The sequence below is a fragment of the Callithrix jacchus genome, chromosome 11 (genome assembly GCF_049354715.1).
Source record: "Callithrix jacchus isolate 240 chromosome 11, calJac240_pri, whole genome shotgun sequence".
Taxonomy (NCBI): Eukaryota; Metazoa; Chordata; class Mammalia; order Primates; family Cebidae; genus Callithrix; species Callithrix jacchus.
Window position 1 is genome coordinate 2,483,046 of NC_133512.1, and position 27,860 is coordinate 2,510,905.

At 39.9% G+C, this 27,860-nt stretch overlaps 1 protein-coding gene across 41 annotated transcripts in view; it reads left to right on the forward strand.

The window, feature by feature from the left end:
• The window catches only part of BBS9 (Bardet-Biedl syndrome 9), a 749,186-nt gene that overhangs the window by 459,606 nt on the left and 261,720 nt on the right, over window positions 1-27,860 (forward strand). For 27 of the 41 annotated variants that reach the window (XR_013523801.1, XM_078342175.1, XM_054236977.2 and 24 more), the window contains one exon: window positions 13,025-13,135. Coding sequence is in view for 40 of the 41 variants with exons in the window: in XM_078342175.1 (XP_078198301.1) it covers window positions 13,025-13,135 (111 nt within the window). In the remaining variant the exon portion in view is untranslated. Of the gene's footprint in view, window positions 1-13,024; window positions 13,136-13,340; window positions 13,780-27,860 lie in introns of those variants that run through there. The other 14 variants (XM_035253139.3, XM_078342180.1, XM_078342186.1 and 11 more) reach the window with 2 other exon arrangements.

A 27,860-nucleotide genomic window follows, 5' to 3' on the forward strand; every position in this document is an offset into this window, starting at 1 on the left:
ACATGTTATGTTTTCTGCATTGAAAGGAAAGGGAACGAGGGCCCAGCCTTTGACTTTGCTCAAGACACACGAAACTTGCCATGCCGTGCTCCCTTTCAGTGTCCCTTTCTATGATCAGTGGTTTAGTTTGCCGCTCTGTGTATATTTCTCTTTTCTTTAAAATATGGCATTGTTTAATGGGCTATTAAAAAGCATGTCATTAGGTAGCAGAGTTGCCTGGGAATGAGTCCTCCTCCATCCTTCGTGGAGGGAGGTGATGAAAAGGCACGCCCCCAGAGCCTCTCTGTTCTTTTCTCTCTCCTCTCAACCTGTTTCTAAGCCAATGACCCGGCTGGACTCTCAGTTTCCTCATCACTACCTAAACTCTGTCGTTATTAAAAACAACACAGTTTGGTCAAGATTATGGCTTTTAATTGGGATGTGGAAAGAAACTCAAGTTGAAGAAATGTTGCCAGGATCACCGGGGCATGAATAGCTGCTTGATGCAAGAGGGAAAGCTGTGAAGAACACTAGCTCTTATTATGTGGTGTCCAGGCAAAGTGCAGTTACGCTCTTACTGTTTCATTTCATTTCTTTTTAGAAATTATTATTGCAGAACCATTGGCTTCCTTTCTTTCTCAACTGTAGCTGTAGTGTTTTATTTGTGCATGTGCACTTCTCAGAGAGTGTTGGTCTCTGAAGAGAGAGTTAGGAAAGGAAAGTATTTGAAATGGAAATATCTTAAAATTATGTCTCTTTCCAGTTGTACATTGGATTTCCTTAGAATTTAGAAACAAAATGGAAATTAAAAATTACAAATACCTTCTTTTCGAACTAGAAAACCTTGTACCGTGTAGTGAAGAGTTAGTTGAAAGGCAGTAGGTCTACATTTTATTCCAGGCATTGATGAGAGGTCAAGAAAAAGGAGAATTCACTTTCTTTTCTTCCCCACCGTCTCACAATGGCTGGGCAATACTTTCATATTCCCGTTTGGAGGATTTAATGGCCTCGTTATCATGTGTAAAAACATTGTGATTGGAGACTTTAACAAAATAGTGACTCGAGGTTTTTTTCATTTTGTTTTGTTTACGTTCCATGTTTATGTTCTTACTGGGTGTGTGTCTTTCCAAGTGCTCTAGGTTAAGAACTAAATGTGTTAGAAAAACAGATGTAATGCAAATAAATAGAAGAATTCTCCTTTCCTTCAGTGAACAGAGCTCTGAGTTCCCGAGCAGTCATTTTACGGCACCTTCTCACCATACCAGAAGAACTTGTGCTGACCCCAGCTGCTTTTCTCTGAGTTTTCTTGTATCATAACCAATTACCGATCGATAGGGCCAGACAGAACTTCACCTACATATGGTAGGGGGCTGCAATGCACCAACATAGCGTAGAGACCACTCTTGCTAACGATTAATTGGGGAATTCACTTTATGAAGCCCTGTTTACAGACTGACATCTGGAGAAATTCTTAACCTGGATTCATTCCAATCTGTAGGATTTATGGACTGTGCTTGCTTTTTGTAAATAAAACTCTTTTTCTGCTTAGTACATTCTGTTTACATAATTATCAGTGGATGAAAATGGCTATGTTTCTATAATTTCTTAATTCTCTCTACCAACTGAGCCTAAGTTCTAACCAGCAACCCAGCTAAATCCATCATTATTCAAGTTGTGGAAACACCTTAATACCAGGAGCACCCTACTCTCTTAAATCCTGACTCTCTGACTGGAGCCCTTACACCCTGAGGGACTTAGTGTTCAGCCTTTACAGGGGTTTTAAAACTTGTTGAGACACATACTAGACCTTTGAAAATGTATTAGACTCCCTTTTATTCACACACTTCGTCTCTTTTGTGAGGTGTGAAATGGAAATATTTTCAAACATAGGTACGCACATAGACTTGAACACACTTTAAGTTCCCACCATGTGGGGGGGATCAAAGTTGGTAATTAGGCAATGGAACTGAGCTCCATACATTTCGAATGGCATCCTATTGGACGTGCACTGCAGCGACCTTCACCTGTCCTTCTGCAGCTAACCACTGTTGTCTCTGTCAGAGTGGTCAGCGTGGTTTCTGCAAAAACAGGGAGAAAGGGAAGTCATGGGTTGGATTTACAAGGCATAGAAAACTGAGTTTCTTTTTTTTTTTTGAGATGGAGTTTCGCTCTGCTCTTGTTACCCAGGCTGGAGTGCAATGGCACGAGCTCAGCTCACCGCAACCTCCGCCTCCTGGGTTCAGGCAATTCTCCTGCCTCAGCCTCCTGAGTAGCTGGGATTACAGGCATGCGCCACCATGCCCAGCTAATTTTTTGTATTTTTAGTAGAGATGGGGTTTCACCATGTTGACCAGGATGGTCTCGATCTCTTGACCTCGTGATCCACCCGCCTCGGCCTCCCAAAGTGCTGGGATTACAGGCGTGAGCCACCGCGCCCGGCCAGAAAACTGAGTTTCTTGGGTTGCCACTGGAAACTTAAGATGTTCTCTTTCTGCTTTGCTGAGTTTGAAACTGTAAACTTTTACCTGGTTAAGAGGGTTGCGCCTCTACGTGACAACACAGACAGCACAGTGAAAAGCAGAGTGGAAATGGAAATGAGAGAGAAATGGACGTTTCTTCCAGTCTTACCTAGGCAGGAGCAGCACTGAATCGTGTTAACCTTATTAACTATGCTGTGTTAAGAGCACAGTAAGCAAAATATTCCATTCCCCAGGGCTTTATTTCCAAGCTGTGCTTTGATGAGGTCTGTGCCTGCTGTATTTGTTGATAATCTCCTGTATATGTGTTTTTCTGGAAAGAGTCTGCTCAGTGAGTGCCTCTGAAGCCCAATTTCACACCACCACACATCTACAACTATCTGATCTTTGACAAACCTGACAAAAACAAGCAGTGGAGAAAGGGATTCCCTGTTTAATAAATGGTGCTGGGAAAATGGCTAGCCATATGCAGAAAACCTTATACAAAAATTAACTCAATATGAATTAAAGACTTAAACAGAAGACCCAAAACCATAAAAATCCCAGAAGAAAGCCTAGGCAATACCATTCAGGACATAGGCATGGGCAAAGACTTCACAACAAAAATGCCGAAAGCAATGGCAAGAAAAGCCAAAATTGACAAATGGGATGTAATTAAAGAGTTTCTGCACACCAAAAGAAAATATCATCAGAGTAAATAGGCGATATTCAGAATGGGAGAAAATTTTTGCAATGTCTACCCATCTGACAAAGGCCTACTATCCAGAATCTACAAGGATCTTAAATTTACAAGAAAAAAACAACCCCATCAAAAAGTGGGAAAACGATATGAACCGACACTTTTCAAAAGAAGACATTTACATAGCCAGGAAACATATGAAAAAAGCTCATCACCACTGGTCATTACAGAAGTGCACATCAAAACCACATTGAGACACCATCTTCCACCAGTTAGAATGGCAGTTATTAAAAAGTCAGGAAACAGTAGATGCTGGTGAGGCTGTGGTGAAATAGGAACACTTTTACACTATTGGTGGGAGTGTAAATTAGTTCAACTATTGTGGAAGACAGTGTGGTGATTCCTTAAGGATCTAAAACCACAAATACCATTTGAGCCAGAAATCCCATTACCGGTTATACACCCAAAGGAATATAAATCATTCTGCTCTAAAGACACATGCACACATATGTTTATTGCAGCACTATTTACAATAGCACAGACATGGAACCAACCAAAGGCACATCACTGATAGATTGGATCAAGAAAATGTGGCACATATACACCATGGAATACTATGCAGCCATAAAAAGGAATGAGATCTTGTCCTTTGCAGGGACATAGATGAAGCTAGAAGCCATCATCCTCAGCAAAGTAACACAGGAACAGAAAACAAAACGCTGCATGTTCTCACTCATAAGTGGGAATTGAACAGTGAGAACACATGGACACAAGGAGGGGAACATCATGTACCGGGGCCAGTCAAGGGGTCGGGGGCGAGAGGATGGAGAGCATTAGGACAAATACCTGATGCATGTGGAGCTTAAAACCTAGATGATGGGTTGATAGGTGCAGCAAACCACCATGGCACTTGTATACCTTTGTAACAAACCTGTACATTCTGCACTTGTATCCTGAAGCTTAAAGTAAAATTAAAGGGCCGGGCGCGGTGGCTCACGCCTGTAATCCCAGCACTTTGGGAGGCCGAGACGGGTGGATCACAAGGTCAAGAGATTGAGACCATCCAGGTCAACATGGTGAAACCCCGTCTCTACTAAAAATACAAAAAATTAGCTGGGCATGGTGGCGCATGCCTGTAATCCCAGCTACTCGGGAGGCTGAGGCAGGAGAATTGCCTGAACCCAGGAGGCGGAGGTTGCGGTGAGCCGAGATTGCACCATTGCACTCCAGCCTGGGTAACAAGAGCGAAACTCCATCTCAAAAAAAAAAAAAGTAAAATTAAAAACAAAAACAATTTCACAGAAATGTAGACTTCCCAAGATGGCCCCTGAGCACAGAACAGAAACAGAAACACACGCACATAAATCATTAGTCAAAAAATTCCCGCCATTAGAGCTTTACCAATTGTGTGCTGTTGAGGAGGAAAAGTTCAATCCAGGTAAGAGCAAACTGAGCCCTTTGGTCTGAAGTTCAGTTTGGAAGACGAGAGGTCATGGAGGATGGATCAGAGGAAGTGCAGTCCCACTTTTTCTCCGTAACGTTTTGCATTTTGTCTCCACTACAGCCGTTGTGTAAGTCCTTGTCTGTGTTTATCCATGATTCCTCCTCGCTATACCTCCTGTTCTCGTTTACGTTCTTCTAACCGCTAACATATTTTGTACGATTTACTATTTTGTCATTTACACCTTTTGTAAATCACCTCAAATGTCTAACGTAGAAGTGCGTGCACAGAAAGGTAAAATATGTTGTGATCCATTCTTTCCCCTCCTTTCCATCCTGTCTCCCTCTCTCCTGCCCATCCCCCTTCCTTCTATTCTTCCATTTCGCCAAAATGTTTCTAAATATTCAGCCAGTATTGCTACACAAGCGTACAGCAGAGGCCTTGCTTTTTTCTCTTTGGGCTAGACAAACTTATTTGAAACAACTGGGAAAACTAACAGAGTAGAGAATTGTCATGAAATCTGTACAAGCCTGTGTACCTATGTGCATATATATGAATCATCTTTCTCTCTCTCTCTCTCAGACACAGACACACACACACACACACACACACACACAGAGAGAAAGAGAGAGAGAGAGAGAGAGAGAGAGAGAGAGAGAGAGAGAGAGAGAGTAAAATTCCTCCAAATGAATATATTTATAGAGTCTCTGAGACTGAGGGAAGCTTCATATTTAAGATAGTGTGATACTCTTTTCAAAAGACCCATTTTTCATACTGCACATGAATCATAAGCCATTGAAATTAAATCTCAGAAAAACACTTTATCCATCAAGTAAATCTTATCAAAAGAAAAATCTCACTGGTGTATATTTGTGAGGTTTCTGCTGTTTTTAATTCTTAGTGGCAATTCAGGTCATGCAAACGGAAGATTCTTTGGCAAGTCAGAACAAGGTCTGTGGTCATTTATGATTCTCAAAAAGTATCTCCTTGTCTGATTCCTCTTAAATATATGAAGAAAAAAGAAGAAAAGATTTTTTTCTTTATGAAGGAGTGGAATGCTCTCATCCAATACCCAGTTTATCACAAAGGTCACTATTGCAAGAAAAGAAACAGCAAAGTCTTCTAATATACCCACATAACAGCTTGCCAGCCCTCTGGAATTTGTCGCTGAAAGGAAGGACTAGTTAGGGCAGCCAACTTGCAAGCAAATCCATTAAGATCTTCCGGCGGGGGGATAATGTATTCTTGAGAAAGCTCTATGTGATAAAAAGGAGGGGAACCTGCACTAGCTCTGGGACATTTGCACATCAGTTTTCTTCTCTGAACCTCTGTGTTGAAATCTACTACATGAAAGTGATTGAACTAAAAGCTACACTTCTTTGATTCCACCAAAAATTGGTGCAGAAAGTGCATCTATACCAAAAAAAAAAAAAGTACAAGGCGGGAGGTGATAAAATGCATGATGTGCTGAGCGAGATGCTAGGTGTACATGATCTCATGCCTCATCATCACCCGCTCCTTAAAGATGGGACAACTGATGACCTGCCCTGGATCCCACAGCTAGGTGCAGCTTGCTCCACTGCTAGGATAACTTGAGCTCCACAGTGGAGCTGTCCAAGGCCGAAGCCTTCTGATTTGCCCCCTCTCCTTCAGTGGACTCTCCATTCACTGCCCACTTGGCTTCTTTGCTTTTGATAGAGGAAAAGAGAAACTCCTGGAGACCATTGTAAAATATTAGAAACGAAGAATTTATGTTTAGAGCTTAAAAAATTTCCCCATTGTAATCCTAAGAAGATGAACCCTGATAGAAATGTATCAGGCAGCATACCTGAGGGTACTCCTGAAAACTGTCAAGGCTGCTGAAAACAACGTGTGAGGAACTGTCACAACCGAGGGCCAAAGGACACATGACAACAGATGTTATACAGTATTCTGGAGAGCATCCTGCAAAAAGACAAGGGACATTAGATAAAAACAGAAAAATATGGGCCGGGCGCGGTTGCTCACGCCTGTAATCCCAGCACTTTGGGAGGCCGAGGCGGGTGGATCACGAGGTCAAGAGATCGAGACCATCCTGGTCAACATGGTGAAACCCCGTCTCTACTAAAAATACAAAAAATTAGCTGGGCATGGTGGCGCGTGCCTGTAGTCCCAGCTACTCAGGAGGCTGAGGCAGGAGAATTGCCTGAACCCAGGAGGCGGAGGTTACGGTGAGCCGAGATCGCGCCATTGCACTCCAGCCTGGGTAACAAGAGCGAAACTCCGTCTCAAAAAAAAAAAAGAAAAAAAGAAAAAAAAGAAAAATATTTGAATAAACTATGGACTTTAGTTAATAATAATGTATCATTATCGGTTCATTAATTATAATGCACATACTGCACTAATGAAAGATACTAATAAACAGGGAAGCCGTGCAGAGGATATATAGGAATTCTCTGTACTATCTGCTAAAGTTTTCTGCACATCTGAAACTGCTCTAAAAAGTAAAATCTATTAGAGAAAATTTCTTTTATTATTACCCAACATGAAAGAACATTTGTCACAGTTGGGCGAAAATGATGCTTTTAAACTTACGATAATAACACTATAGGATATTCTGGTAGTAGTACTGTAAGATAAGACATCTGGCAGTGTTAAATGCCTCTAGGAACTTTGAAAATTACAGTACTGTTTGCAGAGAAGCTTTCCATGAGCCTTAGATTAGGCCAGGGTTGGCTAATTTTTTATGGCCCACAGGCCAAACCTGGCCCACCAGTTGTTTTAGTAAATAAAGTTTTATTGGAACACATCCAGTGCTCATTCACATTTATATATTGGCTATGGCTGCTTTTGCACTATGACAACAAAATTGAATATTGGTACCAGAAACCAGATGGCACACAGAGCCTAAAAAATATTTACTACGTGGCCAACCCTCTGGTTTAGGCTGTTTGGATTACAAAGTAGGTTGTGAGGCAAGTTAGCTAGGAGGCCCCATTCACCTGGGGTAGAACAAAACATTGGAACCCAGTAGGTTAAGTGGCAGGAGAGAGATCAGATAGGGCTTGAGTAAAATAGATTAGCCAGCTCCCCAGGTGGCCGCCTGGTTAAGATTTTCAGGCACTTTTCTCTTTGCTGCAGAATTGTCTATGGCCCCAGCGATGTGTCAGTCTGTTTGACACCTCCCCTGCCAAACCCCCACATGAGGGACTTTATCTTGACCTGGCTACCCTACTCTTCTTTCGGTGTTCCTGATTTGGCCTGAAAGTAGTCAGGTCTTAAGTTGTGTTTCATCGTGCCAGGCACTAAGCGCATTCATCTTTCTCCCTTATGAAGGAGGGCTACGTTAGTCTCTTAGTAGATGCAGAAGCGGAGACTGATTTTAATGAAATCGCGTGCTCAAGAAGGTCACTTAACCAGTAAACGTGGAGCCATGAATTGAGACTTCAAAGCATAACCTTGACCTTCCTATACCATTCCCACTTTCAGCGCTAGAACTGGCTTGTGCTGGCTACTGAGAACCAATTGTTGAATTTTTAGAAATTTTGTGAGTCAGTTGTCAAATATATAGGCATTATTAAAAAATACGTAAATTTACAATGAAATAAATTATATCAAAAACAAAGATGATACAAACTCAAAACCCTTCCGTCCTAATTATTTTACCATTTTTACTGTGATGCATTCTCTTGAGGTTCGTTACATCTGTGGAATCTGTTTGGTAAAAATGCTGCATCTCTGCCAAGCAGTGCATTTGGTGATGTCACACTGGTTATCTGAAGTTGGCCACGGGGGAGTATTCGTCCTGCAGAGATGGGTAAACACTATGGATTGGGGTTTTCCTCTTTCCTGGAAAGCCGGCTCTTCCACATGTACCAGCATACCACGGCTTTCCTTGCATTCCAGTTTTGATCTCCAGTGTTCTAGATGACAGTCCAATTTGTTTCTGCTTCACTTCCTGTCTTAACCTTCGAACTCTACCTCTTCCAGTTAACTCTACCGTGGAACCTGCAGAGAAGGCCTGAGCTCCTTTCATTGTGGTGTTTGTTTTTCTGACAATAGGTAGAAATATCTTAGTGTAATTCACCTCTTGATAAAATATGTTTCACTTTTTTTCTTATTTTTTTAAGACAAAGTCTCGCTCTGTCACCCAGGCGGGAATGCGGTGGTGCGATCTCGGCTCACTGCAACCTCCACCTCCCAGGTTCAAGTGATTCTCCTGCCTCAGCCTCCAGAGTAGCTGGGACTACAGGCACGTGCCACCACATCCAGCTAATTTTTTGTGCTTTTAGTAGAGACAAATTTCACTGTGTTTGCCAGGATGGTTTCCATCTCCTGACCGTGTGATTCACCCGCCACAGCCTCCCAAAGTGCTGGGATAACAGGCGTGAACCGCCGTGCCTGGCCTGTGTTTCACTTTTTGAGGAGAAGTGCAGCCATTTTATAATTTGCTTTTGAATGTACAAACAGGTTAGAGAACAGCTTGAAATTCCTGAAAAGCCTAGAGTTGTGTTATCTTTATAAATATGGGGCAAATTCCTATTTGTTCAAAATTTTAAGTGAGATTTTTCTACTTAAATAGATTTCTGGCTAAATAATGTTTGCTATATGTATTAATATGTTATCAACGTGGAAAAGTCAAATTTTTACAGCAAGGTTTAATTAGCACAGATGCCATATACATAATTTGATTGTTAGCAGTTCAGTCATAGGCCCCATAATAAAGTGTCTCAGAGACATGCTTTGTAACATCATTGGTCTGGTCTCCAATTGTTGAACACTTTTGTTCCAAATGGTTCTATGCCGATCGTTCAAAATTCATTATATACGCTTCATATTTTATAATTTTGACATGGAAGTTAGGTTTCCAGATTAGTCCAGAAAAGTTTTTAAAGCAATAACTTAATAATAATAGGGCTCTCTAATAAAAACTGTTACTTATAACAATATTCCGTTGTGGAAATGCATCTAGAGTTCTGACTTAAAACGCCAGATTCCCTTAATTATAATCCACCTACTGGTGGTGAGGGGAACCTAGACATCCTAAGCTCCCCTAGGATGGGAGAGGGGACCACTAGAGAGAGAGCTGCCACATCTGGTCACTAGATGTATGACCAGAAAGGAAGAATGTTGAGTTGTGGAAACCCATTTAGTTGCCACAAGGAGTTCGCTGGCATTTGAACGTTAATTAGGTATTTGCTGTATTATTATTTTCTAGGTCTCACATTAAGTTAGACCATGTCTTACAGTTAGTTAAGTGTGGCTCACAGACTGGCGTCTGCCTGAAAACGTCTTGTTACCTTCACAGTAAAGTGTTGAGAAACTTTTGTAGCAATTGAAAGGGCGCTTTTACAGCTGTTGAACCTAATTCTAAAGGCGAAAGCTGATGTCTTCTTTAGTTTTTCTAGTAATTCTTTTTATTCATTTCTATTACATTTCACAAAAGTATTGGTTTAGATAGATTGGAAATTTGAAAAGCAGGTTTTCCTGAGAAGCATCACTGTAGTATATCGAGAGCTTGTATAAGGGTTAGCAAGTAACATAATCTCTTGGTTTTACGTAGTAAATGGAGACTTTCTAGCAGACGCAACTCTGCTTCGCTAAGTCAGAGATGCAAGAAATGTAAAATGTGTATATTCTTTAATACCAAGAGGGTGGGGGATTCGGTCTCAGTTATTATTGCCATACCCTGCTGCGTCCAGGGAGGCTTATACATGGGTCCCAGAAAATGAGGACACAGTAGCTACCCACAGCCTCATTGTCTGAGCCATCAGTGGAGTCGTCAACTCCAGGGCTCCCTGTGGCCGAGGCTGCGGCTTCTGGTGCCCAGTCCTCCTGTGTCCCATGCCTCCATCTCTGGATGATGTCTTGTTACCGTGAGCTGTGGTCTGCTGCCTCCGAGCCATTGTGAAGACCTACTTTTCATTATAGAACTACTCCCAGTATCAGTGGTTTTCTCTAGAGGACAGAACCCGAGGCCAAGATTAAAGTGATGGTTGTTTGAGAGCAGAGACTCAGGGCAGGGAAACTGCCAAGGGAATATGTGAGGTCATGCAAAGTGGTGCTGCCGGCACCTGGGGTGCCTCTCTCCAAGAGCCATGAAGAGGCTGAGCAGGTGCAGCTATGCAGTACACAACCCTTTTTTTTTGGGAGGCATACAAAAGAGAACTAATCATCCAGCATATTTCTGGTTGGCAGGAGCAGTGGGGGAGTTCTCTGCTCAGCTTCGGCTGCTTTTCTTTTCCCCTGATGCACTCACTGGTCAGGATGCCAGAGCCCGCCACCATTGTTCTTCCCAAGATGGAAGTGGCAGGCACTCTGGGAGGGCAGTTGGGCAGTTTGGCTACAAGAGGCATCCAAAGCAAGGGGGGTGGCATTCCCAGGGCCAGTCAGCCCCTGCAGTGGGTGTGGAGTCTGAGGACGTGCATGCAATCTGCCCAGTATAGCACCTGAGGGGTGGAGGACCAGGGCAGGACAGCTGGCCATCTCTGTACACAAGATAAGGCAAAGAGAAGAGAGGAAATGGCATGCATTGTTGATAATCTATAGCAACCGGCTTTTCTTTTTGAGCCCACATGATAGAGAACTAGGAAGTCTTTTAATTCTGTTTTTGTCAAAATACTGAGTCAGCTGGAATGAAAGGACACTAATTTATCAGCAGAGACCTGCCTCTCTCCAAGCATGTGGCAGCTGTGCTACCTACGTGTCATACTAGCTCTCATCTGTTGGCTGGGGATGCCTCTTCCTCACTCCCGAAGTTGTGTGTGTGTGTGACAGCTGCTGCATGACTGCAGCATTCCTGGCCTCCCCTGCTTCCCTCTGTCTCAGGGATGGAGAAGTGGCTTAGTCTGATTTGTGAGTCCAGAATGAGGAACCTGGCCCTTCTGCCTTTTTTTCAGGGTTCTGTTCAGTGGGGAGCACATCTCTTCTTTCTACTCTTCCCTGTCATCAGTCTTCCTGGTCTCCCCCAGGCCCTGCCACCCCGCATGTACCCTTTTCATTTTTACTCAGTTGGGTCAGTGTAAAGAAGAGAAGAAAGGAACTGACTTTTTGGGCTTCTCTAAAGGTCCCAGCTCCACTGTGTGCCAGACTGGGGCTCTGAGACATTGGCAAGTTACTGAATCTCATCATGAGACCTCAGTTTTCTTATAAAAGAATAATAATATCTATCTCATGGTATAGTGTGTAGGAATTAAATGAGATAATATGGTTAAGATTTCTAGCCCTTAGGAAGTAATCAGTAATGATAATTCTTGTTACTATGATCTACAGGCTTTGGAGAGATTAAAAATAAGCCTGGTTCTCCTGGATAAGGCACTTGCCATTGTCAGATAGGGCTGGGCGAGTTCCATTGCGCTGGTGGGTAATTCTAATGTTTCCCATTCAGAGAACCTCTGAGTATGGAAATGCTTTTCTCTCATTTCCCTCAGCATCAATTTCTGTTTCAGAGTTGAGGCGGAGGTGTGGATAGTAAGGTGCGTTTTCCTTCAAACCTGGGATCTTGCCACTGTCCAACTCATTTGAATGATGTGATTTTGAAGTCAGTGCTGCTGATACCCCCTCTTTCCTCAGAGTGATGTGAGCTTCACAAGCCCCCTCATGCATAAAACCAGACTTGAGTGCTGAGGCTTTGGACTCTGTGTGTGAGAAGCCTCAGAAAAAGAAATCACACTTCATTAACAAGAAGAATGGCTTTGGAAAAAAAGCATGTACAGTATACAGCATGTTAGTACATTTCCAGGAAATGACGGCAGATCAGTCAAATCAAGTTGCAGATGTAGCCAAGAAATTCTCGCGTGATTGCGAGTTTCCCGTACAAGATCTGGGTGGGTAAAGTCGAATGAGTTATACCTGGTACTTCCGAAGCCCAGCGGTGCCAGCTCATCCTCGAGTCACCTTTGGATTGAAGTCTTCCACAATGCAGTTCATGGCGTTGCTGTTGAATTACGAAGTGTTTGTGTCTGTGCTATAAGGTGTTGGGATTCAGGAATAGAATCAAATTCCAGAAAAATACCACCACAACCGCCGTCCCAGAACACCAGCAATCTTCGTCTTTGCTCAAGGAACGCTTCTTTCCCCCATGGTTCACATGCTTCACTTGTGATGCAAGTGAATCCCGATGCTCTGGGATTAGATGGAATTCCTGCTGCGGGGCCCTTATATTCTAGATATTACATATGCTATAGGTTTTGTCCTTTCTGACTTTAAAAAGGATAAATTTGAAGACAACCTGTTGCTGCTGCTGCCGCCAAGTCATAATCAGTATAAGGTGTCTTTAGGGCAGTAACTCATCCCAGTATTTTCACCAAAAAGAAACATTTAAGGTCATTCTTTTCGGGCGACCCTTGAAGACTGTTGTCACGTCATTTATTATCTTTATGACCAGTGTGTTCCTAAGCTATGCTTGCTGTGTGGAGAGGCAGATTTTCTTACACGTTGCATAAAATATTGTTTTTATTTTTCAAATAGGTGGTTGTACTACAATCCCAGAGTCAGACCTAGAAGAAAGATCAGTAGAACAAGACCCAACGGAACAGTTTACCAACCACAGACATCTCACTGCAGACACATCCAGGCCTGGTAAGAGAATGGGTGGCCTTCACCGTGTTAGGAGTGACAGTCTGGTCAGTTTCTGTCATACCCGAGAGCATTCTGTAAAGCTGCTTGTTTTCCAATTCCTTCGTCCTTCCCCTGAGCCCTGGTGCAGCTGAATTGGATCTTTTGTGTATTCCCGTCATTATTCAGACCTTTTCTCTTTCTTTCTCTCTTACTCTTTTTTTTCCAGAAGTTTCACCCCTCCAAGGAGTCTCGGAATAATCCAAATAAAGTTGTTTGGTTGAGAGGAACATGCCCGTCTCAAGGCTGAACCTGTTTGAACCCCATGCTAAGCACAGTGATAGGGCTGGCACAGGTGCTTCCTAAAGCTTACCTTCCTGGAGATGACACTGCATAGAGAGGGGGGTTGGGACTTTATATTTTGCTAGGAGGACTTGTAACACCGTGGGCAAGTCAGTTGAAACTTGTCTTTTTGCCAGGAAAGGAATTAGTTGCCTTTGGTCATCCGTGTGCTAATAGTCACAGAATACAGTGAGATGACATAGTTTTAGGATAGATTTTATAATGCAGAGATTCAGATCCAAAATACTTTGATAACCCATTTTTTTTCACAGAATTCTTATAGAGTAAATGTATCAAGTTTAATAAAGCATCTCATTGTCAAACAATATCTTGGATTTTATTTATAATTAGAAGGATTTATAAGTGATTGCTCTACATCATTTCTTCAAAGGAAAGGAAACGAATCGAAAACTTTGCTATTCCATGGTAAGACCTGAATGTGATTATTTTAGAAATAAAAGAACCGCTATGAAACTTTCATACAATTTGTTCTATTAGACTAACTGTGGAAGAAGGTAAGTTTTCTAGTATTGTATGAAAATGATTAAATGTTTTCAAGAAAGTTAGCATATTAACATCCCCTTTTCATTACCCCATTGGGTGTCACCTTTTAAAAAATCCAGGCTATGAAGGATTCACACTTTATTACAGTTAAAATGTAAGGTTTTTATGTATAAGAAATGAAAGAAAGTTTGCCAATTTCAAGTTAGAATTACGGTTGTGAGGCTGATTTATTTAAATAAAAATATGTCTTTGCCAGTTTTGGAATGCCTCTCCGTACAAAGGGGAACGTTGTTCATGGTTTTTCTATATGGGAAATGTCAAAAAAAAAAAAAAAAAAAAAAAAAAAACTGCAGAGGATGAATTACTTATTTGTAGCATCCTCTTTTAGGAGGTGCAGATGTATCATCAAAACAAGGTGATTATGATCATTTGTATCCATGATATGAGCATAAAATTCTACTGACATTGTAATTTTCTCTGTAAGTCCTCATGTCTTCTGATTCAAAAAGCAAACACATCAGTGAAATGTAAAAACAGTTACAGAGATGGTTCTGAAGGAGCAACGGAAGGCTCTGTGGATTCCTGTGGATGCCGTCTTAATGGCCTTGTGATTTATGCAGTGTTGAATTAGCTGGTGTTACTCTTCTATTTCGGGATCTGAACTATGGAAGCTATGTGGACATCACATGCATGAAGGGTTTTGTTGCTTTGAACTGTAAAGAATATAACTTCTGGTACAGTGCAACTGCCAAGGTCTAATCAGAGTAAGATGCCCGTTAGAATAACCACATTCCCCAGTGCTTAATGTCCGGGGCAGAGAGAGGGTCTCTGTTCTGGCTAATGTGGGAAAACATTGCAAACACCCTGCTTCCCAGGTTTGCCATCATTGCATTTGAACTGTAAACTCAGACCCCAACCCTTCACTTCAAGGCTCACTTTGAATAAATGATCTCCTCATCCCTACACCAAGAGCCACCTTTGAGGTCCTCTTGGAATAAGTGGACAAGGCACCGTGGACTGTGCTTTTAGCCCCTAAACTCAGACCCCAACCCTTCACTTCAAGGCTCACTTTGAATAAATGATCTCCTCATCCCTACACCAAGAGCCACCTTTGAGGTCCTCTTGGAATAAGTGGACAAGGCACCGTGGACTGTGCTTTTAGCCCCTAAACTCAGACCCCAACCCTTCACTTCAAGGCTCACTTTGAATAAATGATCTCCTCATCCCTACACCAAGAGCCACCTTTGAGGTCCTCTTGGAATAAGTGGACAAGGCACCATGGACTGTGCTTTTAGCCCCTAAACTCAGACCCCAACCCTTCACTTCAAGGCTCACTTTGAATAAATGATCTCCTCATCCCTACACCAAGAGCCACCTTTGAGGTCCTCTTGGAATAAGTGGACAAGGCACCGTGGAATGTGCTTTAAGCCCCTAAACTCGACCCCAACCCTTCACTTCCAGGCTCACTTTGAATAAATGATCTCCTCATCCCTACACCAAGAGCCACCTTTGAGGTCCTCTTGGAATAAGTGGACAAGGCTCCGTGGACTGTGCTTTTAGCCCCGTATTCTGGCCCTTTATTATATTCTTCTCATTTTTGTCTGTTCATTTGCTTCAATATTTCGTGTACTCTCTCATATCTCTCTTATATGCGTCTTAAATCACTTCTGTAGTGGAATGGGGAAATGAATATAGTCACACTCTCTCCTCTTCAAGTTCTCCTAATCACTTTTCCGGCCATCATCTTCACCTCTTTAGAATCCCTGGAAAACTCTGTGCCTTTCTATACACCTCTCTCTTACTTATTGTATTTCAGAAGCCGTGTTTTCCTTTCTTGATGGGATAGATTTGCAAGCTCCTTGGACATAACTGTTCTTAGATAGTTTTTCTGTTTGGTAAATATGAGTCGTATCAACAGATCAACTGATTTCCTAAAAGAAGTCAACAAGTCATAGAGAAACGGAGAAGCCAATTATTTAGAATGTTGGCTGTGATCTAGCCTTTCTAATTTAGCTGAGAGGAAGCTGATGTGACTGTCCTACTATTTTTCTTAAATTTGGCTTTAAAGACAGAGCTGAATCTTAAAATTCAACACAATGATTTTGTTCATGAGTACTTGGGTATCATTGGTTTAAACACAGGATTCAGGCTTTAAATAAAAGGAATAAAAAATTATAAAACAGTTATAAAAATGAATATTTATAATAACAAATCACAATGTAAAAAGCTTATAATCACCATAGATATCACAAAATCCATACAAATATAATATTGATATTATATTAACTCCTTGATATCTTTTTAATACCTCTGCATTTTCTGCACACATTTCTTATTCACTTGTTTCATTATCAACAATTTGTAAATTCATTTTGTATAGAGTGAATTAAAATATAATTTTTTCTCTGAAATTATTGATCAGACTTTAAAAAAATTACTGATAGTTTGCAAAAGCTTCTTTCAGCTTTAAAACTCATCATTTGTAATGTCAGGCAGGTTTTTAGGATTATATTATCAGGGCATTTGAATTTTTCTTATACAGTGATACATTTTAAATAGTCATGGAATTGACAACTCTTTTTTTTTAAAATAATTTCAACTTTTATATTAGATTCAGGGGGTACACGTGCAGGTTTCTTACCTGGATATTGGGTGGTGTTGAGGTTTGGAGTGCAATTGATTCTATCACCAGGTACTAAGCATAGTACCCAATAGCTATTTTTTAACCCTCGTCCCCGCTCCTCACCTCTAGCAATCCCCAGTGTCTACTGTTGCTCTCGTCATGTCCACGAACACCCATTGTTTAGTTCCCACTTATAAGCGAGAACATGTGCTAGTTGGTTTTTTGTTCTGGCACTGATTTGCTTAGGATAATGGCCACTAGCTGCATTCATGTTGCTGCAAAGGACATGATTTTATTTTTTGTGACTGCATGGTATTCTGTGGCATATGTGGACCGCATTTTCTTTATCCAGTCTACCATTGATGGGCACCTAGGTTGATTCCATGTCTTTGCTATTATGAACAGTGCTGCAATGAACATGTAAGCCCATATGCCTTTTGGTAGAATTATTTATTTTCTTTTGGATATATACTCAGTAGTAGGATGACTAGGTGGAATGGTAGTTCTAAGTTCTTTGAGAAATCTCCAAACTGCTGTCTACATTGGCTGAATTTACCGAAATTTACATTTCCAGCAAAAGTGTATAAACATTTCCTTTTTCCCACAGCCTTGCCAGCTATTTTTTTTTTTTTGGACTTGTTAATAATAGCCATTTTGACTGGTGTCAGATGGAGTCTCATTGTGGCTTCAGTTTGCATTTCTCTGATGATTATTGATGTTGAACATCTTTTCAGGTTCGTTGAATGCTTGTCTGTTTATGTCTTTTGCATATTTTTAAATGGGATTATTTGTTTATTTGTTTAGTTTCCTTATAGATTCTGGATATTAGACCTTGGTTGGGTACACGGCGTGCACATACTCTCTCCTATTCAGTAAGCTGTCTGTCTACTCTGTTGATGGTGTGTTTTACTGTGCAGAGCTGTTTAGTTTAATTAGGTCCCAATCAATTTTTGATTTTGTTACATTTGTTTTTGAGGACTTAGTCATAAATTATTTCCAAAGTCCTATGTCTAGAATGGTGTTTCCTAGGTTTTCTTCCAGTATTCTTATAGCTTGAGGTCTTACATTTAATGTTTTATTCATTTGCGGTTAATTTTTATATATAATGAAAGATAGGGGTCCAGTTTTATTTATTTTTAAATTTTTTTTTTTTTTTTTTTTTGAGATGGAGTTTCGCTCTTGTTACCCAGGCTGGAGTGCAATGGCGCTATCCCGGCTCACCACAACCTCTGCCTTCTGGGTTCAGGCAATTCTCCTGCCTCAGCCTCCCGAGTAGCTGGGATTACAGGCACGCGCCACCATGCCCAGCTAATTTTTTGTATTTTTAGTAGAGACGGGGTTTCACCATGTTGATCAGGATGGTCTCGATCTCTTGACCTCGTGATCCACCCGCCTCGGCCTCCCAAAGTGCTGGGATTACAGGCTTGAGCCACCGCGCCCAGCCTATTTTCAATTGTTTATTTTTGTTTATGATCAAATGGCTGTAGGTGTGTGAGTTTATTGCTGGGTTCTCTATTCTGTTCCGTTGGTCTTTGTGGAACTCATTAACCAGTTTATCATCGAAATCCTTATTGAAATGATCTTCATTACCACTAGTATTTTATTTCAAATCAGCAAGATATTTAAATATTTTTGGAATATGTTCATGTGATTTATTCTTCATTAGCTAGATTGTTAGACAAGCCAAAAGTCTTGTTTATTCTTTTTCAAATTTATCATCTCCTCTTAATGAGTTCATCTTGGTATGCTTTGAAAATGTTTTTGTTATAATGTGCTTATTTATAGAATAACTTTTGTCCGTTTTATATAGGAGTTATATGGGAAAAATTATTTTATGATGAGTTTGTAATTGTATACTCTGAATTATCAAATATATTCTTAACAGACAAGAAGTTCTGCTTTTACTTGGGGTCCATGAAACTGGAATCTTACTGTATATGCTTTTACATGTCTGATGGCCAGAACATGATTTCATATGTTTCAAATCATGTTTTATCTTTAATGTATTTATGCTTCTGTACTAGGCTGCATAGAACATGCTTATCTAGTGATACAGCGTTTTGCTCAATACCTTCCTCTCATGACACTGGATAAGTAAGAGAAATGGGAGGTAGTGATATTCCTGGCATTCATTCATCCAGCAGAACAGCTACCAATAATTTAAGCATATACAGAGTTGCCTGCAAGCTACTAACCCAACTTAAACGTCTCCTCAGCTCAACTTCTCCTTAACCAGATTATCAAGGCCACCACCCTTCCAATGCCTGCCACAAGGGGAAGACAGGCAGGAGAGACAGTAGTTCTCACCAGTCACAATTAAAATATCTTTTTAAATTATACAAAAACATGACCAGGCATCTGGGCAAGGAAGTGCCCTGAAATTTACACCTGATTAGTGTCACAGTAAATCATTGACAACAGGGACAACAAGTGGGAGAGGGAGAGGGAGAGTGGGAATAGAAACTACACTTTAAATAATTTGTTTGTTAATTTCCTCTGTGGTTGACATAAGTCCAAAATATGTATGGGATAGAAGTATGAGTGTGGCAGGTGGAAAGGGTGGATTTTGTAAGTCCTCAGTCAGTTCTATACTGCTGTAACAGAATACCACAGACTACCACAGACTGGGTAATCTATAAAGAACAGAAACTAATTTCTTAGCCTTTTGGAAGCTGGGAAGTCCAGGATCAAGGCACCAGAAGGTTTGATATCTGGTAAGGGTCCAATTTCCACTTATAAGATGGCACCTTACATCCTCCAGAAGCAGGAAGCTATGCTATTCCTCACGTGGCAGAAGAGCCAAGATAGGGCAGGAGAGAAAGAGTGAGTTGGGGGCTGAATTCAACTTCTGATAATGAACCCACTCTCAAGATAATGACATTAATCTCCATGAGGGCAGAGCCCCCCTGGCCTAATCACCTCTTAACAGTCTTACCTCTAAATATTGGTACAATGGCAATTAAGTTTCAACATTACTTTTGGAGGGGACAAATGCTCAGACTATAGTAGTAAGGTATTCAAAATTCCTTTAAATATGCTGTAGATCTCTTTAAGTATGCCAGTGGGAGCCTTGACTTAGCTTTGTAAGTGCACTTTTACTTTTCACTTTTGGTAATTGTCCCCTGAGAAGTATCAGTAAATCTTCAGGGACTAGCAAGTCAGTAATTCTCTGTTCAGTGCCCTTGGTTTTGTAGAGATGTTTTGCTGTATACATTCAGACACAGTTCTACTAGTCCTCATTTCTCAGCCACTCCATGAGTTGTCCCAAAAGGGATTGAGTCAGTCCTGTATCCCAGCTGGCTAAAGGGTCAATTTTAGATAAAAGGTTCGCAGAAATCTATCACATTTAAGAGGGCCCAGCCCCTTCCTTGGCTTCAGGATCATCTGACTGGAGAGAGTGAAGAGGTTGAAAGTGCTATTAATTTGACTAGATTCTGTTTGGCTACAGTAATCACGTGTATTCCATCTGGTACCAGTTCCAGAAAGAGAAGTTCATGATGTCACCTGTGAACTCTCATTTCTATGTGCCAGCTTCCCAAAAGAACATTAAGATCATCTGAATATGAAGAACAGTTGGAAGTAAACTCTTTTATGTAAACAAACAAAAAAAAATCTAGGAACTTTATCTTCTCACTTAGAACAGAACACTGATTAAGGCGAGACTCAAGTCACCACTTTGCGAAATCTAGGTCTATAATAGTCACGAATCCTTGAATATTATCTTCTGTACTTAAACGAACTGTTTTCTTATTTATTTGAGCATAAAAGTTAGGAAATTCCTTTAGATCTCTAGTCATAAGTACGGAAACTGAAGGTTTTATTTTACCAAGTCGTTTGGGATAAAAATTAAGTAGTTACTCATTCCTTGGGGGAAAGTATGGTGTGTAATACTCATCTTTCACACTCAACAGCTCACAAAAATGAAAAAAAGCAATCAACAAGTAATTCTAAAAGAAAACATTAAACATTCTCCACGCTTTAATCATATGAGGATGGGTAGAGAATGAGAGTTGGGTTTTATTTTCAGCTTTTCCCCAAAATGTCAATAACAAATCATAAAACACATACACACATACACATACACTTCACATTCCCTACTTCTAAAACCATCGCCATCTGGATCTGGTCCTCCCTTTCCATTTCAGTAACAGTGATGTGCTTTTCCCCAGGCTGCCCTCCAATTTCATCACCTCCTCTGATGCCTGGTTGTCTTTGTCCTTCATTTGAGTCCCTCCCCTCATTTGCATTTATATAATCGATCCTTGCAGTGGCACGGGCTCATGCCATCTCTCCCTTATCTTCTGTTGTATAGCCTATTCCTTCACCCTATCAAAGCTCATCTGCTAGGAATCTTGTTTGCCTGATTGTTCCAGTACTTCTTCTGGATGTTTTCCCAAGCTTTCCTCATCTCTGTCTGATCAGGGTTCATTCCGGTTTTAGATAGCCACTCCAAGTCCACTTCTTCAAGAAACAATGTGATATAAAGAAAAGCCTTATGATTAGGAGTCAGGTGGCCTCAGTTTTAGGCCTAGTCCTTTAGAAAAGGTGCTTTCCAATCTGGGTCAGTCACTTAACCTCTCTTCACCTCATTTTTATATGCACTAAATAGAGACCTGGTCATTCAACGGCAAAATTAAGCTGTTTTCAGACACTGTACTAGGCACTGTGGCTCCAAAGAACAATAAAACATTAATCTTGTCCTCGAGCAACTTTCGGTTCCGTGGGGAACAGGGAAGAAAGGGGGCTGTTGCAATGCAAGATGAAAAAGCTCAACTTTAGAAGAAAAAAATTAGCAAAGGAAGCTAGAAGGTATACTTGGACATCTCCAAGTTCTTATTTTTTCATCTGCAGCATGGCGGGGCCTGTCTCACCCGTGCCACCATCCTCAAAATACTGTTCTGGAAATCAAAGAAAAGGGCTTCAAATGCTTGAAAGAACCCTAAAATGTAAGACTGTTGTTCTTAGTGGTTGAAGGGACGATTGTGGATTCTCCTTGGTTAATATCTTTCATAAGCGCTCTTTTACTTATCATTTCAAAATCTGTATATTTTCCCTTCTTCTTAATGTTATGGAGATTGTATACTATGGCACAGGGGTTCTTCAGACTGGCTGTAAATCAGGATTTACTTGCTTGGGCAAGAGTTGGCAGGCTGTGAGGGGAGGGTTGGAATCGAAAATATGACTTGTGTACATCCCGTTTAGTGTAGTGCCACACAGAAACATCATACCTCGTATAAAGTGACAGAAACCTCATTCACTTAAGTGGATAAATTTTGATCCTCACAATAGTCTAACTGTGTTTGCAATATACATGGAAAAAAGTAACATCCCAGGTGTGAGATGGAAACGTATAGGATCAGAGGATAGCATTGCCTTAAAGTTGCCCGGAAATAAACAAAACAGGTGACCTGAGCAAGAAGCCAAGTGTTCTCATTCCCAGTCCAAGGTTCATTATATTGCAGAGAAAGCCAAACTATGAATAACACCAAGGCTGGGACTCCTACCATTAGTCTAGTTGAATAATACATTAGTACAGAGTAAAGCGTTTCTCAGGCTTTGAAGACTTATGTCCTGACCTAAGAAAGAACAGCTGTACACTCTGCTTCTGCGTGGCAGGCTATATGCCGTGGCCAACTCTACCAGTTGACACATTAAACGCTGGGAAAATACAATAAATATGCCTTTTTATGATATGCTGAGCTGTCATGAAATGCACGAAAGCAGAAATCCTGAGAGGTCAGCCTGTGCCCAAACCAGCTTTCACATTGGTAGTTTCTGCTAAATTCTGTGTTGAACAACTTTATTCCAGTAAATACAAGAACTTCAATGAAATGATTATTCTTTTTAAAATGCATTTTTAAATTAAAAAGAAAATGAAGACTTGAATAATGCTATAACAACTAAAAATATCAGAAGTTAACCTTGCCGTGAAAAATATAATAACACAGTTTCAGGTGAATCCTATTGACATTAGCCTTACAGTTCCCATTACTCACCTTCTTTATGTTGTAGTTCCCTGTATATTATATCCACATACATTTTAAAAATTCCATCTGTACTTATCTGGTCCCAGATATAAGGAGTTTGGAAAATGTCACTCTGTCCTAACAAGGGAAAACTGAAAAAATCAGCAACTCTTCTTATCTGTCAGAGAAGTGAGGTCAGAGGGCAAACCACTGTTCTGTGGTTTGGGGGAAAAGACAGGTGCATACAGAGAATCACAAGTTATTGAAGCAGAAGCCTGTGAGCAGAAACCTCCATGAGAGGTAGTATCAGGGCCAGAAAACCTGAAGTTGCAATGAGCTAATTCCTGGAGGCTCAGAGTGGACAGGTCTGAGAGTTAAAAACTCCAGGAGATCCAGTCATAAGGGAGCCTCCACACCTTCGTGAGTTTTCCCTTCTGGAGCTTGGCTGTATTCTCAAGTGAATATTTAAGGCAAACCCTTTCATGCTTCCAACAGTAGGGGAGGAAACCAAACCAGTATGCCAGAGCATCCCATTCTTCTTAGCGAGGCCTTTCTTCAACGGAAACTATTTTCCCGAGCATAAACTACTGGAGTTTTATCAGAGCCTAATGAACTTGAGAGAAGGGAATTACCTGATGTCCGTCCACACAGTCAATCCTGTCCCACCGAAGGACTGGAGGTGGGGAGCTGAGAAGCACTTGTGAAATCTGCCGTTCAGATGCAGGCTGGCTACAACACTGAAACCCAGTCTCAGGGCTATGGGATGCCTTCTGTGCCCTTCCCTGCCCCACAACCTTACCGCCAAATTACTAAAGGCCTATCTACCACAGTTCTTTTTACCTAGTCTATCATATCCAGCAGCCAAGAAAAGATTGCAAGGCATACTAAAAGGCCAAAAACACAGTTTGAAAAGACATTTCAGGCATCAGAACCAGAGTCAGATATGGCATCGTTGTTCCAGTTATCAGAGTGGGAATTTAAAATAACCCTGACTAATATACATTAAGGGTCCTCTCCTGGATCAAATAGACAGCATGTGAGAACAAATGGGCAATGTAAGCAGAGCGATGAAGATTCTAAGAGAGAAGAAATGCTGGGGATCACTGTGAAAGGAATGAAGATGCCTCTGATGGGCTTGTTAGTAGACTGGACATGGCTGAGAAAATAATTTCTGAGCTTGAGGATATGCCAATAGAAACTTCCCAAACAGAAAGGAGACTGGAAAGAAAAACTGGAACAAATATCCCAGAAATATCAGACATCTACAGAGGTGTAACTTACACATAAAGGGAACAGCAGAAAGAGAAGAAAGAAAGAAACAAAATAAATGTTTGAAGCAATAATGACTGAGAATTTTTTCAAATTAATGTCAGGCATCGAATCACAGAGCCAGGAAGTTCAGGGAACATCAAAGTGGGTAAATACCAAAAGTCCACATCTAGGAATATGACTTTCAAACTGAAGAAAATCAAAGATAAAAAGTTATTGAAAAAGACTAGAGGGGAAAAACCCTGCCTATTAAGAAAAAAATAATTGTATCTACTTCTCCAACCAATCGAGCAAGAAGAGTGGAGTATGTAGTGTTGAGAGAAAACTCACTAGCCTAGAACTCTGTACGCTACAAAATGATCCTTCAAAAATGAAAGGGAAATAAAGACTTTCTCAGACAGACACAACTGAGGGAATTTGTTGTCAGCAGACCAGCCTTGCAAGAAGTGTTAAAAGAAGCGATTCAAAGAAAAGGAAAGTAATATAGGTTAGAAATTTGGATCTACATAAAGAAGAGCATCAGAGAAAGAATAAGTGAAAGTAGAAAAAAATTTTATCTTACTTTTGATTGATCTAACAGATAACACTTTATTTTGCATCTATTTGATTCTTCTCTCTCTTCTTTTTTATCCGTCTGATCAACTATCTATTTAGTTGATCTTTTCAAAAAACCAACTCCTGGATTTATGGATTTTTCTGAAGGGTTTTCTGTGTCTCTGTCTCCTTTTCCTCTGCTCTGATTTTGGTTATTTCTTATCTTCTGCTAGCTTTTGAATTTGTTTGCTGTTTTCTATTTCTTGCCCCCTGTTTGTTCCTATTTTTCTCTTTCACTTTTTTTCTTCCTTTTGTGATTTTGCTGAGTATTTTATATGAATACATTCTCTATCCTTTATATATATAAAATATATAAAGTTGTGTAGCATATAGATAACGTTTTAGGGCTTGCCCTATTGTCTACAATATACATACTACTAATACAAGTCCACTTTCCAATACTACTATCCTTTTTCATAGGCAGTGCAGCTGCCTTGTAATAATGGAATAACCCTAATTCCTCCACCCCATCTCCTGTATCGTTGTCATTCATTTCTCTACATAAGTGTTATGTATATATGTAGTCAATATATATTTCATCTCACCTATACATAAATATATATTTTCTCAAATACATTATTTCCTTATTGTTTTGGAACTTTTTATAATCACTGCTTTGAAATCTCCGCCAGGTAATTTTAATGTCTGTGTCATCCTTAGAATCCATTAATACTTCCCCATCCAACTTGAGACCATCCTGGTTCTTCATACGCGGAGTAAGTTTAAATTGTCTGGACATTTAAAATATTATGAGATCTTGAGTCTTCTTTGAATGCTTTCAAGATGTTGACTTACTAATTTTAAAAAACAAATAATCCCACATTCCTATGCATTCTTAGAGAATAGAAATAGAGAATATTCTCCAACTAGTAGAGCCTGATATCAAAGCCATGCAAAGAAAATGTGTCAGAGAAATATAAGCCAGTGTCAAACATAAAGTTAGAGGTAAAAAATCTAAACAAAATGTTAACAAATTGAATGCAGCAATATATTAAAAATATACATTTTATCCAATTTCTTTTTACCCTAGGAATGCAAGGTTGGCTCAGAAATATACACTGGCTAAAATTAGAAAGTTGATCAAAATAACCCATAATCTTCAGATGAAAGGATAACGTTATACAATTAATATAATATTCAAGAAACATATTTAAAAGTCATTCCTTTTAAGTCAATATTAATTAATGATTTGAAAACTAGCAAATTCAGAATAGATTTGTTAATGTGCTGAAAGGCACCCACAAAAACCTATACAAATATCACACTTAGGACAACCTAATGCATTCCTTTTGAGGTCAGAAACATTTCACCATTCCTATTCAATTTTTTACAGGTGGTACCAGACAAGAGCAAAAAAAAGAAAAAGGTATAAAAGATAAATGGATTGGAAAGGAAGGTTCAAAACTCTCATTATTTATGAATAATATGATTGCTGGTGTAGAAAGTTTTGCACTCAAATTACAGGTAAACTGTATGAATTGTTAAGAGTTAGCAAGTTTGCTTGGTACTGAACTAATACACAAACATGAATTTTACGTTTATGTAATAGCAATTAGAAGTTAGGAAAGACATTATAACAAAAAAAAAAGGCAGCACTTAAAATGTCAATGAAAATATAAGGTCCCTAAAATAAACCTCACAAAATTTATATAAGCCCTTTATGTATATATACATTAAACTTCCATGAATGGAGAAAGAAAATGTATTATTTTTTCCACCAAAATTTGCTCTTTTTCTTTTCAACTTTTATTTTAGAATCAGTGGATACATGTGCAGGTTTGTTACAAAGGTATATTGCGTGATACTGTGGTTGGGAGAATGAATGAATCCATTATCCAGGTAGTGAGCATAGAACCTAATAAGTAGTTTTTTTCCACCCTTACCCTCACCCATCCCTTTTCTGTCTTGTGCTTCCCAGTGTTTATCATCGTTCTTACGGACTGGTGACTGGTAAAGGGTTTTTCTGTGGAAGCCCAGGTATAAAAACAGGAATTGATGCCTCCTTCAAATGTGTAGGCATCAATTCATGGCCACAAGGATCACAAATAATCAGGGAAACCTGACACTGTCGAAGGAGTCAATAAAGGACTAGTAACCAACTCTAAAGAAATGGGAGTTTATTCAGTGCGCAACAAATAATTCAAGTGAATCATTCCATATTGTATACATGTCTCAAAATATATATGCCCTCAAATATTTACCAATATTATCTATTATTTTTAAAATAAGCAAATCAACAAATATACATCACATTAACAGAATGAAGGGTAAAAATTATAGCATCATCACATAAATGTGGAAAAAGCATTGGACAGAATTTAACAGTTTCATGATCAGAATGCAACAAATTAGATCTAGAAGTATGAGGGTTAAGTGTCAACTTGACTGAGTTACGGGCTACCCAGAAGGATGATAAAACATTTCAGGGTATGTCTGTGAGGGTGTTTCTGGAAGAGATTAGCATTTGAATTAGTAAATAGGCATCATCCAATCTGTTGAGGTCTTAAATAGAAGAAAAAGCTGGAGGAAGGGTGAATTCACTCTCTTCTGGAGCTGGAAAGTCTGTCTTCTCTTGCTTGCAGACAACAGAACTCCAGGTTCTTGGGTCTTTGGATTTTGAGACTTACATCAGTGACTCCCCAGTTTCTCAAGCCATTAGGTTCAGACTGAAAGTTACTTCATTGGCTCTCCTGGTTCTCAGGCCATTCGGCTGGAACTGAGTTACACCACGAGTTTTCCTGGTTCTCCAGCTTGGCAGATAACATACTGTGGGGCTTTTAACTTCCATGATTGCATGAACCAATTCCCGTTAAATCTCCTCTTATATATCTATCTAAATCTGTACCTAGATATTAATTATCATCTATCCATCCATCCTGTTGGTTCTATTTCTCTAGAGAACCCTGACTAATACATGAAGTAATAAAGTTCTCAACGTAATAAAGGCTATATATGACCAGCCCACAGATAACATCATACTCAATGCTGAAAAGCTGAATACTTTTCCTCTAGGAACAAGACAAAGTTGTTCACTCAGAGCTTCTATTTAGTCCAGTACTGCAGGTACTAGCCAGAGCAATTAGGTGAGAAATAGAATAAAAAGCATCCAAACTGGAAGGAAGAAGTAAAATTATTTCTATTTCCAGATGACATCATCTTGTGTATGGTAAATCCTTAAGACTCCTTAAAATAACTGTTAAATAAACCCTTAAGACTCCTTTAAAAAACTGTTAATAGCAATACATTAATTCAGTAAAGTTGCAGGATGAAAAATCAACATATAAAATATGTAGCATTTCTATATGCTAACAAGAAACTACCTGAAAAAGAAATCAAGAAAAAATATCTTACTTACAATAACAAAAAAATTAGGAATAAATTTAGCCAAGGTGGTGAAAGATCTATACACTGAAAACTATAAAGCACTGATGAAAAAAAAGGGGGAGAAAAC